The 16,538-nt window shown below is 41.9% G+C and overlaps 2 protein-coding genes across 10 annotated transcripts in view; one reads left to right on the forward strand and one right to left on the reverse strand.

The window, feature by feature from the left end:
* Positions 1 to 5,510, reverse strand: part of NISCH (nischarin) — a 191,488-nt gene extending 185,978 nt beyond the window's left edge. For 3 of the 9 annotated variants that reach the window (XM_029599460.1, XM_029599462.1, XM_029599463.1), the window contains exons 1-2: positions 5,329 to 5,476; positions 4,798 to 5,080 (exon numbers count right to left, since the gene is read on the reverse strand). In XM_029599460.1, coding sequence (XP_029455320.1) covers positions 4,798 to 4,887 — 90 coding nt within the window. In that variant the 5' untranslated portion in view covers positions 4,888 to 5,080; positions 5,329 to 5,476. Of the gene's footprint in view, positions 1 to 4,797; positions 5,081 to 5,328 lie in introns of all 9 variants that reach the window. The other 6 variants (XR_003856393.1, XM_029599461.1, XM_029599458.1 and 3 more) reach the window with 5 other exon arrangements.
* A 7,309-nt stretch (positions 5,511 to 12,819) lies between these two features.
* Positions 12,820 to 16,538, forward strand: part of TNNC1 (troponin C1, slow skeletal and cardiac type) — a 48,583-nt gene continuing 44,864 nt past the window's right edge. The window contains exon 1 of the mRNA XM_029599467.1: positions 12,820 to 12,950. Coding sequence (XP_029455327.1) covers positions 12,927 to 12,950 — 24 coding nt within the window. The 5' untranslated portion in view covers positions 12,820 to 12,926. The remainder of the gene's footprint in view (positions 12,951 to 16,538) is intronic.

The raw sequence follows: 16,538 nt of genomic DNA on the forward strand, positions 1-16,538 counted from the left end.
TTATCTCCCTCAGATAATCTAGAGGCTAAAGATAAGACCTGACAGTATTTTCCCTAGTAGTCTGCAAGGAAGAGCACCTCTGCCCTCTATAAAAGGGCTAGAAAGCAATGAGCAGCCTGAAGGAGCAAAAAAAATGTAGAATATTGTTAATGCTGTTAAAAATGAAGCAGCAAAGCTATAAGGTCATTTGCATATTATAAATGTTTTCATCTGAAACATCTTGAAAAGGCAAAAATAAATTCTGAATAGTAGAAGGCAGGGCACTGCATTTATGCTAGGCAGCAAATTTTACAATGACTCAAATTTGCTTATAATATACAGGAATTTACAGAGAATAAAAATACTTGCCAAAACATTTCACTTGGGATTATAGAAATGTTTGTTTACATAAGACATTTTTGACTGGAGATTGTGCAATACCTTGATGGTGTTAGAACCAGAGTCATAATAGCACACCGAGATACTCCCATTGTGGCCCATAAAGGCATATTTGTTGATTGCGCTGGACCCCACAATCAGAAGAGCACCACTATGATCACAGGGTACAAGCCTAAAAATTAGCCCATAAAGCCAGCATTCAGAACAAGCGCCAGTCAGGAGGCAGGGTCAGGCTGTGGGAACAGCTGACTTCACAGGGCTAGCATGAGACGCAGGGACAAGAGTGGATACCCACAGGCTGGCCACAGATGGAGTAAAAGCATGTAGGCTGGCAATGGGACTGAGAGAAAATAGAAAATGAGGGAAGGGAGAAAAGATGAAATATGGTGAAGAAGGAGAATAGGATGGGAAAGGGAGAGAGAAATAGATGGGGTAAGGAGAGGATGTAAGAGAAAAAGATAGGAGAGGGTAGTATGGAGGGGAAAGAAAAAGTGGGAAGGTGAGTGAGAAAGGAGGGTTTTAGAGTGAGGAATGTAAGTGAGGAAGTGAAGAAAAGAGGGGAAGAATGAAGATGAGATGGTAGGAAGAGGATGAGATATGGCAGGGTTTCCTAAACTTGTGCACGTGCTTTGACGGCCCTGAAACTTGTTTCAGAGGCGGAGAAAAGGACACGCTCCATGGCGTGTGCTGTTCAATTGGCCCAGCTCTGCCCCCCTTCCTTCACTGGGGCCTGCTTTTTGCCATCACAATTATGGCAGAAGGAGCCAGCGATGCTAGGGACCCACTGGGACATGCACCTGGTGCACTTCCTCCCCTTGTCCATACCTGGGCAGGCAGCAAAGATTCAGGCCAGGCTGCTTCTCCGCCCTTTTTTTTTTTTTTACCTCACAATTCGGTGACTTCATCGGGAAACCAGGAGACCAAAACAACCGGTTGCCCTAGGGAAGGAAGATCAGCCCTACTCAGGCTGTCGTCCCCAGCCCAGGCTCCTAGGGAAAGCAACCTTAGGGAAGGCCGTTGCCCTAGGGCCCTAACTGCTGGGCCACCGATGTCTGTGCTCCATCCCATCTGCTGGATGCAGAGAAAACTGACTTCCCCTCCTGCTGGGCCAGCCTTTATGGTAGTGACTTCAGAGGAAGCTTTTGCACTCTGCCCCTAAATGCTGGTGGGATGGAGAATCCCACAGGTCCCACAGATCTGGCAGGATGAAGAGGAAATTCACAATAAATATGCACAAAATAAATTTACATATACTGGATCTCCAGTGTAATTCAAACAGATATCCTGAAAATCTAACTATGCATGTGTGTGAGGGTGGGGGGCGGTAATCACCAGAACAGATTTGAGGGCAACCCTGAAATAAAAACATAAAAGAGGTGATAGGGAGCTAAGGAAAACAATACAAAGAATCACAAAAAAGAAAAAAACCCCCGACGTGTACTGGATTTAGTATTAGTCTTGTAAAAATCATAGAGGAAGATGACAAAGCCTAAAGTGATCTACCAGTGTACTTTGGCAGAATCTAGGCATGCTGGGGACAGATATGGAAGGTGATGATCGAAAAAGGTTTGAGAAGGCAAGCTGAACCAAGTGGAAGAATTTCAAGTGGGCAGACTGATTAAGCCAATTTAGTCTTTTTCTGCCATCATTTACCATATTACTATGTAAAATAGAAACACACAACTAAAATAAAAGAAGGGGTACAGGAATGACAGAGAAAGTGGAGACAAAGCAAAGGACAACAGGTAAAAAAAAAAAAAGAAAACAGAGTGAAAAAAAAAATCAAGAAAGTCAGAGGGGAAATACAAATATTCAAATAAATAGAAGAAAAAGAAATGGATGGGAAAAACCTAAAAAAGAAACCTGAATAAATTAAAATTAAAAAAATATTCAGTTTTATATATTTTGAAAACCTGACTGGCTAGGTGTGTTCTGAGTAATGGGTTGAGAACCACTGCTCTAGCCCAGGGGTAGGCAACGTTGGTCTTGGGAGTGCCACAACCAGGTCTGATTATCAGGATGTCCACAATAAACATGCATGAGCTATATTTGCATGCACATTCATTGTGGATATTGTGAAAACCAGACCTAGTTGTGGCACTCCAGGATGGAGCTGCCTACCCCTGTTCTAGCCCAGTGCATCTCAAGCCAGTCAGGGACAAAAACAGTAAACAAATTCAAAAAGGGCATGGGATAAACACTGTGGATCCCTAATGACTAGAGGCTGGAAATGAAGAAAGGAGGCAATGGGGGTAAACCTGCACAGAGTGGCACTTAAAATCCTTAACAGAAGACATGGGGATTACTACTTTAACCAATTAGCCGTGATGCTTTTGAAGCAAATGCAACATTGCTCTCCGCTTCGATGTTGGGGGCAAAAAGAGGAATTGGATTCAGGTTACAGCCAATAATGGGCCCCAACTTTTTACAGTCCGGGGTACAGATGTACAGACATTAAGGAAAAAGCACAGGATTGCTTCTATGCCAAATCCAAAAGCAAAGCATGCTCAAGGATGAGCAGCCTTCATGAATTATCATGAAGGCTGCTCATCCTGTAAAAATGTTGCTAGTTATGAGTTTGATAGTTGCTAGATTTTGATTAAAAATATTAATAACCTTAACATAAAGCTTGGGTGTACCCTGCAAGAAGCAGCAGTTACTACCCTTAACAGTAACATGGGGGTAATCTGCACCCAGTGGCAGTTACTACCATATGAAATTTACTGGGTTGACTGGATGGACCATTTGGTCTTTTTTTGCCATCATTACTATGTTACTATGCATTTGCATACAATGGAAGTAGTGCATACATATTATCTCATGCATATTTATTGTGGATATCCTGAAAACCTGACTGGCTACTGGCTTGGTGTGCCCCCAGGAATGGGTTGAGAAGCACTGCTCTAGGCTCTACTGCAGGGATGGCCAACTCTGGTCCTCGAGAGCCACAAACAGGCCAGGTTTTCAGAATATCCACATAAAATGCATGAGATGAATTTGCATGCACTGCCTTCAGTGCATGCAAATATATCTCCTGGACATTCAGTGTGCAGATCTTAAAATCCTGACTGGTTTGTGGCACTCAAGCACCAGAGATGCCTACCCCTGGGATAAAAGCTCCTGGTCCCACAATACCTGCACCTCCACATGATTCCAGGTTTGGCTTTCCCCATTCAAAATTTTCTGCTGGTTAAAGCTAGATTGGATTTAAGTATACTTATTTCTACAGTTGCATTATTTAGCTTCAAAAGAAAGCAATATAAGCTTAAATGGTTTTGCTGCCTGTAAAATACTGTAGTTTAGTGCAAGCCAAACATTATCTGGACAAAAACTGTTCCATGTTTACCATCACAGTATCAAAACAAGGTAAAATTAGAGTGGCACCACAATGAATTTACCTTTCAAAAGCAACACAATAAGGAGCAACACACACACCACATACACTTCCTATGCTGGCTAATGGCCAAAACCCCTTTTTGTCAGATAAGATTTTGTAGAAAAGAATGAAACCGGAAAGTTCAATACTGTATTCACTAAACATAAATCAATGTTGATACTGGCTCTCAATAAGTTAAATGACAACTATCTCACTAACCACCCCAAAACACCTTTATTTTTCTTGATTTGCTAAAAATCGTGTAAAGAATAAATAGATCTGACTGTAAAAGGAAGTTTAAAGAAAAGCATAAACATAAGTTACAAAAAGGCTTAAGAAAAGATCCCAACATTATCCATTTGAACTTCTACATCATTAACAAGCGATTTCTTAAGAAAATGAGCACGAAAGGAACATTTAATGAATACTGATCTAACACGACCATTTCACATAACAGATAATTCATAATTGACATTAAATGTCTGTCAGTAGGTTTGCAGAAAACATGAAATAGCAGACAAGGAGATAAAAATAAGCTGTTCAGAAAATCAGATCTCCTTTAAAAAATCAACTGACACCTCGCTCTGAACAATAATTTGTTATAAAAAAAAGGAAGAAGAAGATCTTTAGTTTTCACTTGAGCTATTCTATTGAAAACTGTCCGCAATATAAAATAAAGAAAAAGCATACAACCATGTTGATTTTGTTGTTCATATGTAGGGACTAAAAGGGTAATAAAATATACTGTTTTGAATAATGTCCATAACTTTAAACAGGTAACATACAATAATAACGTCTTGATCTGTTGCTAAAGCGTGCAAGTACTGTGCAAAAAAATAAAATAGCTTTTTCTCTAAAGAAATGTGAACTGATGTAGAGAGAAGGCGCAATTTTCTACCACATCCTTTCTTTTACAGAAAGAGTCTTTCGTTGCGGTCAAAATATCTGATTTATTTTCTCCAACTCCATTTCTACCGTATAAAGTTCAACAGAAATCGCCCCCTCTTCCACTGTCCAACTGCCCTTTGCTCCCGGCTTCTTACCGTGTAATTCTCCACCAGCTCAGAGCCCACAATACGGGCCTCTTTCTTCTCCCTCTCCCTCTCCTCAACCGGGAACCCCGCAACCTCCATGGCGAAGAGAATGAGGACGGGTACAAGGGAGACAAACACCAAAAAGCCGGCCCCGGGGCTTGCGAAGTGCTCCCTCTCCAGCTGTCACTGTGTCCCCCGGACTGCGCCGCCATCTCCACCCTCTTCCATGTTTGTTTTCATCCCCTCTCTCTTCGCTAGACAGATTTAAACCGCCGTAACTTTATTTAAACACCTGCAGGCAGACAGAACAACAACCACAGTAAATCACAAGGCGATACGAACTCCTGTTTATTCCTAGTCACATCTAGAGTAATGAATAATCGAAATAGCATACAACATTCTTTATACAGGAGAGAAAAACAAACAACAACCCCGACCCCCTTCGAAATTAAAAAAAAGGTATTCACAAGGTGCAATTTATATTTTCAAGTGTGTAAAGCAGAGGGGAGAAAAAAAAGTGTTGTGGGTTTTTTTTTTTACCTTACATTTTTGTTGCGGGTGCGGCCTTTTAAAAGGTTGAAACTGCTGAAGGCAGGCAGGTGAGATCAGATTTGGATAGCTGCAGCAGCGCTGATGCAGAAGCTGTGCATTTTGGAAATGCCTGTCTCTTTAAACAGAGCCCTAACGGCTGTGGCTGTTGCTGGGTTTGGACAGGAAAGAGGTGGTGGACGTGATGCTGATTTCTCCTGTGATCACAGGAACGGGCAGATATGGAGCTGGAGGGCTTCGCAGAACGCAAGGGTGTGAAACATTTTTAGCAGAGCCCAAGGTTAATGTTGTGTTTGAAAACGGTATTTGCACTCGGAGCTGGCACCAGGTTGTTTAATCGTGGCTGTGAGGCTACAAATGATGTTTGAGCCACTGCATCCTCCTGACGTGCCTGCTGCAACAGGGTTGCTGGGGAACCCAATGCAGACAGGTTGGTGGCATCATCAATAGAGGACAGTGGTTTTCCTTAGCAGCGCAATGGCTTCTTTTAGTTTTAGAGGTTTTTGTTGGACTACCGATTTTAAATCTTCGGCGAAATAAGAAATATATCTATATAAAATAGGGATGGAATCGCCGAAGATTTGAAATTGGTAGTCCAATAAAAAATCTCCACAAGGATATCCCGTATCCCAGCATCGGTGCGAGGGTCTCCAGCTGCCGTGAACGGCGACGTCACAGTGTCACGTGGTCTCTCTATCTCCGCAATCGCGTGCCTCCATGTCACATGCCTCCTCATTCCCACCAGTGTTACCAGATGTTTTTTTTCTGAGTGTGTGCGGGAAATTTTTTCTTTTTTTTTTTTTGGCTGCCTGATTTCGGGTTTTTTTTTTTTATGTAGGTGCGGTTTATTGGATTTCTTTCCAGAAGGGTGCTGCGGTAGCTGGAAGGCATATTTCTAGTGGTGCTTTTTTTTTCTCTCTTCTTGACAAACTAGTGCCAGTTTGAATCTTGAGGGTGAAATGGAAGGAGGTGCGCCGGGGATGGGGAAGTGAGTATCGGACAGCTTAAGTTTGCTTTACTCGTTTTAGAGAGTCAGAGGGATGAATATTACAAGTGGACAACTTCTCTATCCGGCATACTTCTCCCATCAAAAGAAAATAAAGATTAAATATAGTCAATGGCTTATTCTGGGTAGAGGTACAGATCGCTGTTGACAAAGGATCATCAGTATCAATGAGGGTGGCTTTAATCTGTGCAGTGGCAGGCGGCTGTCTATTGCAGTTCAGGCTACCCTTTTTCGTGTTGCAGTAATAGGCTGGCTCTGAACTCCCTGGTGGGCTTCCAGGTATCCCTGGGTGAGACCCACTACCATCTAAGTGCTATTAGTTTCACTCAAAAATACAGCACTGTTTTCAGTGCTAAAGGGACTAGAGCTGCCTTATAATACGCTGTCAGTGCTAATGGTAACACTTAGGGATGTGAATCGTTTTAGGACGATTAAAATTATCGTCCGATAATTTTAATATCGTCTTAAACCGTTATGGAACACAATACAATAGAGATTCTAACGATTTATCGTTATAAATCGTTAGAATCGTGAGCCGGCACACTAAAGCCCCCTAAAACCCACCCCCGACCCTTTAAATTAAATCCCCCACCCTCCCGAACCCCCCCCCCCAAATGACTTAAATAACCTGCGGGTCCGGAACGGCAGCGGTCCGGAACGGGCTCCTGCTCCTGAATCTTGTTGTCTTCAGCCGGCGCCATTTTCCAAAATGGCGCCGAAAAATGGCGGCGGCCATAGACAAACACGATTGGACGGCAGGAGGTCCTTCCGGACCCCCGCTGGACTTTTGGCAAGTCTCGTGGGGGTCAGGAGGCCCCCCACAAGCTGGCCAAAAGTTCCTGGAGGTCGACTGCAGGAGGGAACAACCTCCTGCAGTCGATCTCCTGCCGGCGCCATTTTCCGTACGAAAACGATTCGCGGCGGGAAATCGCTCCCTGACCCCCGCTGGACCTCCAGGAACTTTTGGCCAGCTTGTGGGGGGCCTCCTGACCCCCACGAGACTTGCCAAAAGTCCAGCGGGGGTCCGGAAGGACCTCCTGCCGTCCAATCGTGTTCGTCTATGTTCCGCAAGCTGCCACTGCTCTCATCCCTCCTTTACGTATTTGAAAAATTGCACCAATAGTGCCTTGCCAAGTCCTGCCTAATGTTTATGCCGGCCCTAGGGATTCCATCCCTATATTATTAAATAATATAGAATAAAAATTATATGAATACATAGTGTGTGTGTGTGTATGTATGTATTTGGAAAGTATATAAACAGGACTTTTAGATAATGCTATTTTTATGGTTGTTCAATATCTCTGGTTCAAAATGGAGCTCTTTTTAATGAGACGTGCCATAGACTTTCATTTTCTGGAAAAACTGAAAACTCTTGACTTCAGTTTAAATATATTTTTCTCATTGATGAGGAATGGCAAAAAAGATTTAGTACCTCAGGCCCTTAATTTGGAGAGTTGAGGATTAAGGAGGTGGCTAAGTGGAAAAAAAAAAAAAGGAGCAGAGATTGTTTCAGCCCAGTGAACTAATAATGTGAAGTTAGCATATTCTGGCCCAGATATAATTAAACATGAGAAGAAAATGTGTGCTGAACTTTAGTGCACACTTTCTTTACTCATGTGCTAAACAAAAGTTTAACTCCTGAAGCAGTAAACATGTTTTATGCACCTAAAACATAATTTTTGGTCATTGGTTTATGCAAAAAACATGACTTGGGCCTCTAAAAGTTGTGCACACATTGGGTGATTTTCAAACAGGCTGCATAGGCCAGTCTGCAAGTACTTTATACATATGTGCAGAATCGGTGCCAACATATGTTAACAAAGTTACTTCTGCTCTGAAAAGTATGCATGTAAGTTCTGGCCTTGTGTCAACTCTGCTCCCCCCCCCCCCCCCCCCCCGAATACCTCTTTGGTGTGTGTTTTTAAAGTACAAGTGAAATCGCTTTTGTGTATACATTTACTCTTCAGGCAATGTTTGTAAGGCCACTTCCCTACCATAGTGATGATGGCAGAAAAAAGAATAAAATGGTCCATCCAGTCTGCTCAGCAAGCTTCCCAAGCTAGTAACTGCTGCTCCGTGCAGGTTACCCCCCACGTTTCTGTTAAAGGTAGTAAATGTCGCTCTGTGCAGGTTACCCCCAAGCTTTTTCATTCATTCCCATCCTCTAGCCTTTAGGGATCCACAATATTTATCCCATGCCCCTTCCTTCAGTTTTAGTCTTCACCACTTCCTAAGGAAGGGCATTCTCTCCATGAAGAAATATTTCTTGTCATTGGTTCTAAGTCTTCCTCCCTGGAGTTTCAAATGTGACCCCTAGTTCTACTAAATTGTTTCCAATGGAAAAGGTTTGTTGTTGACCATGGATCATTAAAACCTTTCAAGTATCTGAAGGTCTGTATCTTATCACCCTGCTCCTCCTCCTCTCCAGGGAATACATATTCAGGTTCTTCAACCTCTCCTCATAAGTCATTCGATGGAGACCACCCACCATTTTGGTCACCCTTATCTGGACCGCCTCCATCCTGTCTGAGGTACTGTCTCCAGACCTGAACACAATGCTCCAGGTGAGGCCTCACCAAGGACCAGTACAAGGGGATTATCACTTCCCTTTTCTTACTAGATATTCCTCTCTCTATGCAGCCTATCATTCTTCTGGCCTTAGCTATCGCTGTGTCACATTGCTTCGTTGACTTCAGGTCTGTAGACACTATCACCCCAAGGTCTCTCTCCTGCTCCATGTACATCAGCCCTTCACCCCCCAACACATACAATTCTTTCGGATTACTACACCCCAAATGCATGACTCTGCACTTCTTGGCATTGAATCCCAGCTGCCATATCTTCAATCACTCTTCCAGCTTCCTTAAATCCCGTCTTATTCTTTCTACTTCTTCCAGTGTGTCCACTCTGTTGCAGATCTTAGTGTCATCCGCAAATAGACAAACTTTCCCTTCTATCCCTTCCGCAATGTCGCTCACAAAGATGTTGAATAGAACCGGTCCCAACGCCAATCCCTGTGGCACTCCACTTAACACCATTTTCTCTTCAGAGTAGGTTCCATTTACCATCACCTGTTGTTTTCTAGGGGTGTGCATTCGGATTGACCGCATTAGTAAAACGCAACTCATATTTTTTTTTTACTTAAAAAATTGATTCGACATAAACGATCGGATTTCCCACAAATCGAACATAGATATGTTCGATATGTGGGAAATCGCGATTGTTGAGCCAAAATAAAAATATAAACCCCCTCACCCTCCTTAATCCCCCCCCCCCGACTTACCACAACTCCCTGGTGATGGAGCGAGGAGTGAGGACGCCATTTCTGCAATCCTTGGCGAGAAGCATGTGACGTCGGCGGCACGTCGAGTGACGCCGGCGTCACGTGATTCCCGGCTCGTTCGCGCCGGACGGCTCGTTCGGCCCAAAAAGAACTTTTGGCCAGCTTGGGGGGGAACGAGCCGGGAATCACGTGACGCCGGCGTCACTCGACGTGCCGCCGACGTCACATGCTTCTCGCCAAGGATTGCAGAAATGACGTCCTCACTCCTCGCTCGATCACCAGGGAGTTGTGGTAAGTCTGGGGGGGGGATTAAGGAGGGTGAGGGGGTTTAATTTTTTTTTTTGCACATATGTACATATACCCAACTCATTGGATTTTTTTTATGTCCATATTGGCCGCAAGTGGGACCCCCTTTCGGACATAAAAAATATGAACATAAAATTTTGCTCTGCACATCCCTATTGTTTTCTATCCGTCAACCAGTGTTCAGTTTGTGGAGAGGGTGAGAGTAAACCTGAATGTTGTATTTAGATCAAACTAATATTCAGTAAGTCATGAGCTAAATATTTCCTTTTGTGTGTTTTGCAGTGTGACCAAGCAGCAGTTACTGAAACAATGCTGATCCAGGAAACCCATTAGGGTATACTCTCTCTACAGCAGTGATTCTCAACCCAGTCCTCTGGACACACTCAGTCAGTTTGGTTTTAAGGATTTGCATACAATGGAGGCAGTGTATGCAAATCTATCTCATGCATATTCATTGTAGATATCCTGAAAACCTGTCCTGTTTGTGGCACTCAAGGACTGGAGTTTGCCATCACTGGTATCAATGTAAGTGTAAAAGGGACCAAGAACTGCCTTGTGGTACAACCACAGAAAGTGAAAATAGATCTTGAATGGGGCAATCAAATCTGTCTTTCTTTATAAGTGCTGAGCATTTTGTCAAAACAAAGGAGTAAAAAATATTTGCATTATCGCATAGCAGCCTATTTTATGGTAAAACACCAGAAATGCATTTGGGGGCCGTTTTGAACAAACTGCCTAATTGTAAGCTACCCGCACACTTTGGTACCTCACCTCTTCAGTGAGAAACCACTTAGTTAAGCTATCGAAAAATGTTTATGCAAAAAGTGTGCATTTCTTGCTCCTGCTATTTGTGTGGGCAAACTACTGCACCTATATTTCAAAATGAAATGTATATGCACCATTTTCTTCCTCTGACTTGAAAACATGCCATACAACGCTGTCTAAGCCCACGGTCCATTGAGCTGGGCAGAGGAGTCGAGCTTTCAACCACGCTAATTTACCAAAAGAAACAGCTTTGAAATTTTTCCTCTAATAGTTGTTTATGGAAGCATTCTGGGGATTTTTTTTTCTTTACATTACATTTTACATTTTGTGCTATCTCTGTGCTGAACACGAGAGGGAGCTTGTCAGACTTTAAAAAAAACATTCCTTAGGGATAAAGTAGTGTGGTTGCTGTTTTTAGTCCTCTTGAATGCACAGAAATAAAGGTTAACAAATAAAGAACAAACAAACCAAAATTATCAGGGGATACCTTTTGATTGGACTGACTAAATACATTTCTTGACTAGGTCAAGAGCTAAAACTCTCTTCTTCAGAAAAGATATTACCAGGAAATCTGAAGCAGCGTTGCTGCCATAAGTGAACCATAAAAGGCATTCAGTGCTATGTGAAGGGGGAAGGTTGGTAGGGGGTGGTTTGATGGGTGAGCAGACTATGACAGGCACTATCATTTTATGGCTCATAGTGTAATGGGAAACCCAGGTCTGAGTCCTTTTTTTTTTTTGTCAGTTCCTGACAGCACTGTAATAATTTGAATTTATATGGCACTGGCAATGAATGGGACTCCTGTTAATCACCAATTAAAGGAATTGTACTTCTAAACATTTTCAAAAATAAGAAAATGAATGCACTAACTGGCTTTCAAAAACTATTCTTTCTTCAGAAACTGAAATATGACTTCTAAGGGTATGGGGCATTTGCAAATCTAGAATACCTGAGATTTCCCCCCCCCCCCCCCCCCAAAGACTAACATTTAACTGCATTCTTATCAACAGATTTTATAATTATAGAGTTTTAAAATAAGTTCTCCATATGCTATCTAATTGCTGAAACTGAATATCAAGGTGCATAATCCATTTATGGAGCAGACTGCTGTAACGTTTCCTTGTGGAGTATTTTATTCCAAGGAGCAAAAGACACGGTACAGCATAACAAAAGAAAGAAAGAAAAGCTACCTCCGTACTTCCTTTTCCTGAACATCGAATCAAACAGGTGTTCATGTAAAGTTAACAGGATCCAAAGAAGACTAACTGTGGGGGGTATTTACTGTAGGCCCACACCCTTCTCTTGCTGTCTCTGTCTTAGGTGTGTGGGTATCTATGCAAGTGTTTTTGTGTCAAAGGGAGCTTGGGGGCTGCAAAGGAAGAGGTTGGTGGCCTCCCCCGACCAAAATGTGTCCCGCTGCCCCTCTTCTGTGTGCTTCTGTGTAGAGAGCTCTTATGGCTATATTGTTCCTAGAGAAAATTGAATTGTATCAACACAAAGCAACGCCCCCCAAGATGATGAAATGAAGGAGCTTTTGAGACCCCACGATTCTTCTTTCAGGTGTCTCTCGAGTTCGTGTATAGCAACGTCTTTGGATAATTCTTATGTGGATTACAATGAAAATGATCAGAACCTGCAGAGACTTCTGATAGGACAAGTATACATATGGGTTCAGTTAAAATGTTAAGTTTCAGTTGTCAAATATTCTGTAAAATCAAATGTAGAAGCAGTCTCCTGCTATTAGAACCCAAAATGAAAGCAGAACCCCAAAATGTTGATGAAAAAGAATGTATATCTATTTCTATATGGATAGATAGATATACATTTCTAGGGATTTAACTGACCTGCATTTGGCAAATGTTCATTTCACAAAAGAAATATGTAAGAAACTCCAAAAGGCAAAGGGGATTTTTATTCTTAAAAATATGAGGGTTTCACTATCATTTTCAAATTATCCACATTAGATTGTATCAGGACTAGGTTTAACTGTCTCCTCTCTTACCCCAGGGGGCACTTGCATGGGGAGTGGTAAGCAGTGATTTGTGTTGTTTCGGGTGATGCACTGTGTAGTGTATCTGTAGGAGCAGCAGCCAGCTCCTGAGTGACAGATTCAGAGCTGGGAGACTGATATATAAACTCAGCTCCGAGGAGGGCAAATCTGGCAGACTTTAAGCAGTGCGTCTCTGTGCAGCCCCTGTCTGCTGAGCGCCACACCAGCAGCAGCCCACCATGGATGATATTTATAAGGCAGCGGTAAGTGGTCCTTTTACCAAACACTTCACCAGTTCCAGAGATGGAAAGAACCTCAGCAGTCAGCATGATAATTTAAAACTTTTAGTTTGTTTAAAAAAAAATGTGAGTCTGGTAAACAGGATTAACATTGATAATGATGGAAAAAAAATTCCTGGTAATATAGTTGAGGAAAAAAGATGTTTCCTACAGTGTACTTAAATTGCATTATTATTAGAGGTGAGACACTGAACTTCCAGCAATTAGGGAACAAACAGATTGCTATCCAGTTTCAAAGCCCCAAGTTTTTATTGGAGACAGTGCGCGTTTTACGTGGCAGTACAGTGAGGCTTTTAAAAGCTTTATGAAAATCTATTAAAATTAGTTGTCCTCACTGTTAACCCAGACGTGTAAATATCTAAGAATATCAGAGCCTGTCAAGGTTAAACTTAAGCACTGATTGATTTTTTTTTTCACCCAGACTGACCATGCAGTTTCTCATGGGTCAGTGGTAGAAGTTTGTTTCTAAGCAGGTATTACAGTAATTATTCCTCAGAGCTTTGCTACAGTGCCTGTTTTTTATATGAAGCTGGCTTGGTTTAACAAGTTCCCTTCATGTGCTGCAGTTGTATAAAACAGGAATCACGTGCCATTGTAATTCTACTTTTTGTTCATGGCTGAACAATCTGTTGTGAAAATATCTCTATTTTCAGACAGTATAAGCAGATAGAAAGCAAGAATAGCAGGTGTATAAATGATGCCACAGGACAGGGATAAAAACTGGAGTAGGAGATATTCAAATGAATAAATAAATACAGGACTGTGAGGTGTGTAAAATCTGCAAGATGCAATCTCTGGAATAAGTATCACCGGTATAAATACTGAAACAGAAAATGTTAAATTATAAATTACAGCTGTTGGAATATGAGATATATTAATGCTGGGCCACCATGTTTTGGAGAAAGCCCAAATAAGAGAATGTCTATTTTTTCCACCTGCTCCTTCAATTTGAATATCTTTACTGCTGCACCAAAGCAGAAAATTAAATTAAATTGTATATTTCAGCTAAAGATAGTAAGTTCCTTTGTGTTCTTAGAATGCTGCCTGACTTTCATTTACTTTAATTTGCAGAGAAATGTAATTACATTTAATTTGTGATTTGATGTTATTGCAGTGGTTGAAACACTTTTGTAAGCATTTTAATGCTCATCCTCCTCCTTGGTAGATAGCAGAAAGATTGAATGATCTGCAAAGGGCCTCTTGCATTCTTACCACTGTTCACAAATGTCCAGCACCGAGGTGTGGCACACAGCATTTCTAACACCTTCAAATGCAGTATCTCTAAAAAGAATTATGCTCTCCATCTCCCACTTTGAGAAAAATGCAAGACCACTTAATTGATACAAAATATATTAAGGTACAAGTTCCTTTATCAGTATTCCAAACTTGACAGGATTCTTGTAGGTAACCAAATGCATTTGTAGATCTCTATGCATTACCACAGAAATTTTTTTTAATTTTTATTTTTTTACTGCAATATGGAGTAACTATAATGCACCAGAATGTGCTGGCTGAAAGGGAAGGGGCTTTCCATTAAGCATGCTGTTCCAGTCCAGTGGTTCAGTCGCTAGTGCTGTGCACTACTCTGTGAAGGACCGCAATTTGATTCCCAGTAAAGGAGACTGCTGCAGCATCCCCAGGCTGATCAAAGCTGGGGATGCTGCAGAGGCAGCACTCAAGGTCCCTGAGTGAATGTTGTCCATTGCTCAACAGTGACATCTAGCGGCCAGGCATATGGTCTGTTTTAGCTGGGTTCTGGAGGGAACTGCGCTTTGTGGCTGCTGGCTGAGGACCATCATTGTGATGACTAGGCTGAGTTGGAGAGGGGATATAAAATAGAGTTAAAATCCACAGGTAGTAACAACTAAAGGCTCAGGGTGCTGTAGCCTAGTTGAGACCAGTTCTGATTGAACTGAAGCCCAAAAGGAGCAGGAGGAAACTGCCAGAGCCAAAAAAAAAAAAAGAAACTGCAAAATGCATTAAACTAGCAGGGCTTTCAGTGACAATACCTCAAATCTCCATCACCTGTTTAATCATTGGGCCACTGACCTCCTCCATCTTTAAATTGTGACCTTAAGCAGCTCACACCCAGGAGCCTTAGCTTGTGGCTGATTTCTGATTCTTAAGCTTTTGCTTCTAAATACAAAGGGGGTGTGGAGGCAATCCATGGTACTAGTTTTCAGAGTAGTAGAGGCATTCAAAAGATTTGCATTTTAATGGCTGGATGCTCTCACAAATGCTACATTCCAAAATCCTAGCCATATCTGCTTTTATCCACTTTCTACTGAAAGGGAAGAAATGTTCCCCAGATTTCTTAAGATCTGAGTATTCAGGACCGTGTTTGCTTGCTGCACACTAGGAAAACCCTATGTATTACTCAGGGGTTTTGTTTTTCATGCAGAAACAGTTGATCTGTCTTTAGGCATGATTTATTTTCAGTCCCATTGTCCTGCCATTCTGGCATGCCAGCATGGAACAGCTATGCAGGAGATGCCTAGCATGCCTGCTCTCACTACTGGGGCAAGCGCTCGGGCACCAGGTGCTAGTCACAGAGCAATGCTGCACCTTGCCAGGCTATGCCATGCTGATTGCATGATGTCCTATTAAAAACAGCATGTGTTCAGTGACAAAGCCAAGTATCTGGCAGTAAATATTCATTGACATGTACGGTAATTTCCAGTGACCTGCTTATAATAAGAATATTGAGTCAAATGCATTAGAATCCTGTTTGAAAAGCATCATCTATATCAATATGAATATTATTATAACTGTTTAAAATGTTTCTAGTTCTTATTCTTAAAATATGCATGATAATTTTCAGTGTGTACATGTCTGCTGAGCTTTGGCCTGCAGCAATCAGTCAGCGCCCGTATAAAACTATTTAAACCACTTAGCAATATTATCTGCTGACCTACTTAGATGTACATTCTCATTTTATTTATTTATTTGACATTTGATATTCCACTTTTTATCAAGAATGGCCTCAAGGCGAATTACAATAAAATTAGATAAAAGCAGACATTACTATTTGAATTAGCTATATAGTTAAACCAAATTCACAGTTAACATCGTCACAGTTTGGCATAATATTAAGGATCCAAGGTAGGTAGCTTATGGAACTTAGTGAAGATAGGTAGTTAGATTGGTGGACTGAAAGTTTCAAAAAATATAAGATATGCCATACTGGGTCAGACCAAGGCCATCAAGCCCAGCATCCTGTTTCCAACAGTGGCCAATTCAAGTCACAAGTATCTGGCATGTACCCAAACATTAAATAGATCACAAGCTACTGTTGCTTATTATTTAATAGCAATTTATGGATTTTCCTCTAGGAACTTTTCCAAACCTTTTTTAAATCCAGTTACACTAAGGGGCAGATTTTAAAAGGTACGTGCGCGGCGTACATTTGTGCGTGCTACACAGCGCGCACAAATGTATGCCAGATTTTATAACAATCGCGCGCAGCCGCAGGCATGTTATAAAATCAGGGGTCGGCGCACACAAGGGGGTGCACACAAGTGCACCTTGCATGCGCCGAGCTGGCTTTCCCTA

The sequence above is a fragment of the Rhinatrema bivittatum genome, chromosome 4 (genome assembly GCF_901001135.1).
Source record: "Rhinatrema bivittatum chromosome 4, aRhiBiv1.1, whole genome shotgun sequence".
Classification (NCBI taxonomy): domain Eukaryota; kingdom Metazoa; phylum Chordata; class Amphibia; order Gymnophiona; family Rhinatrematidae; genus Rhinatrema; species Rhinatrema bivittatum.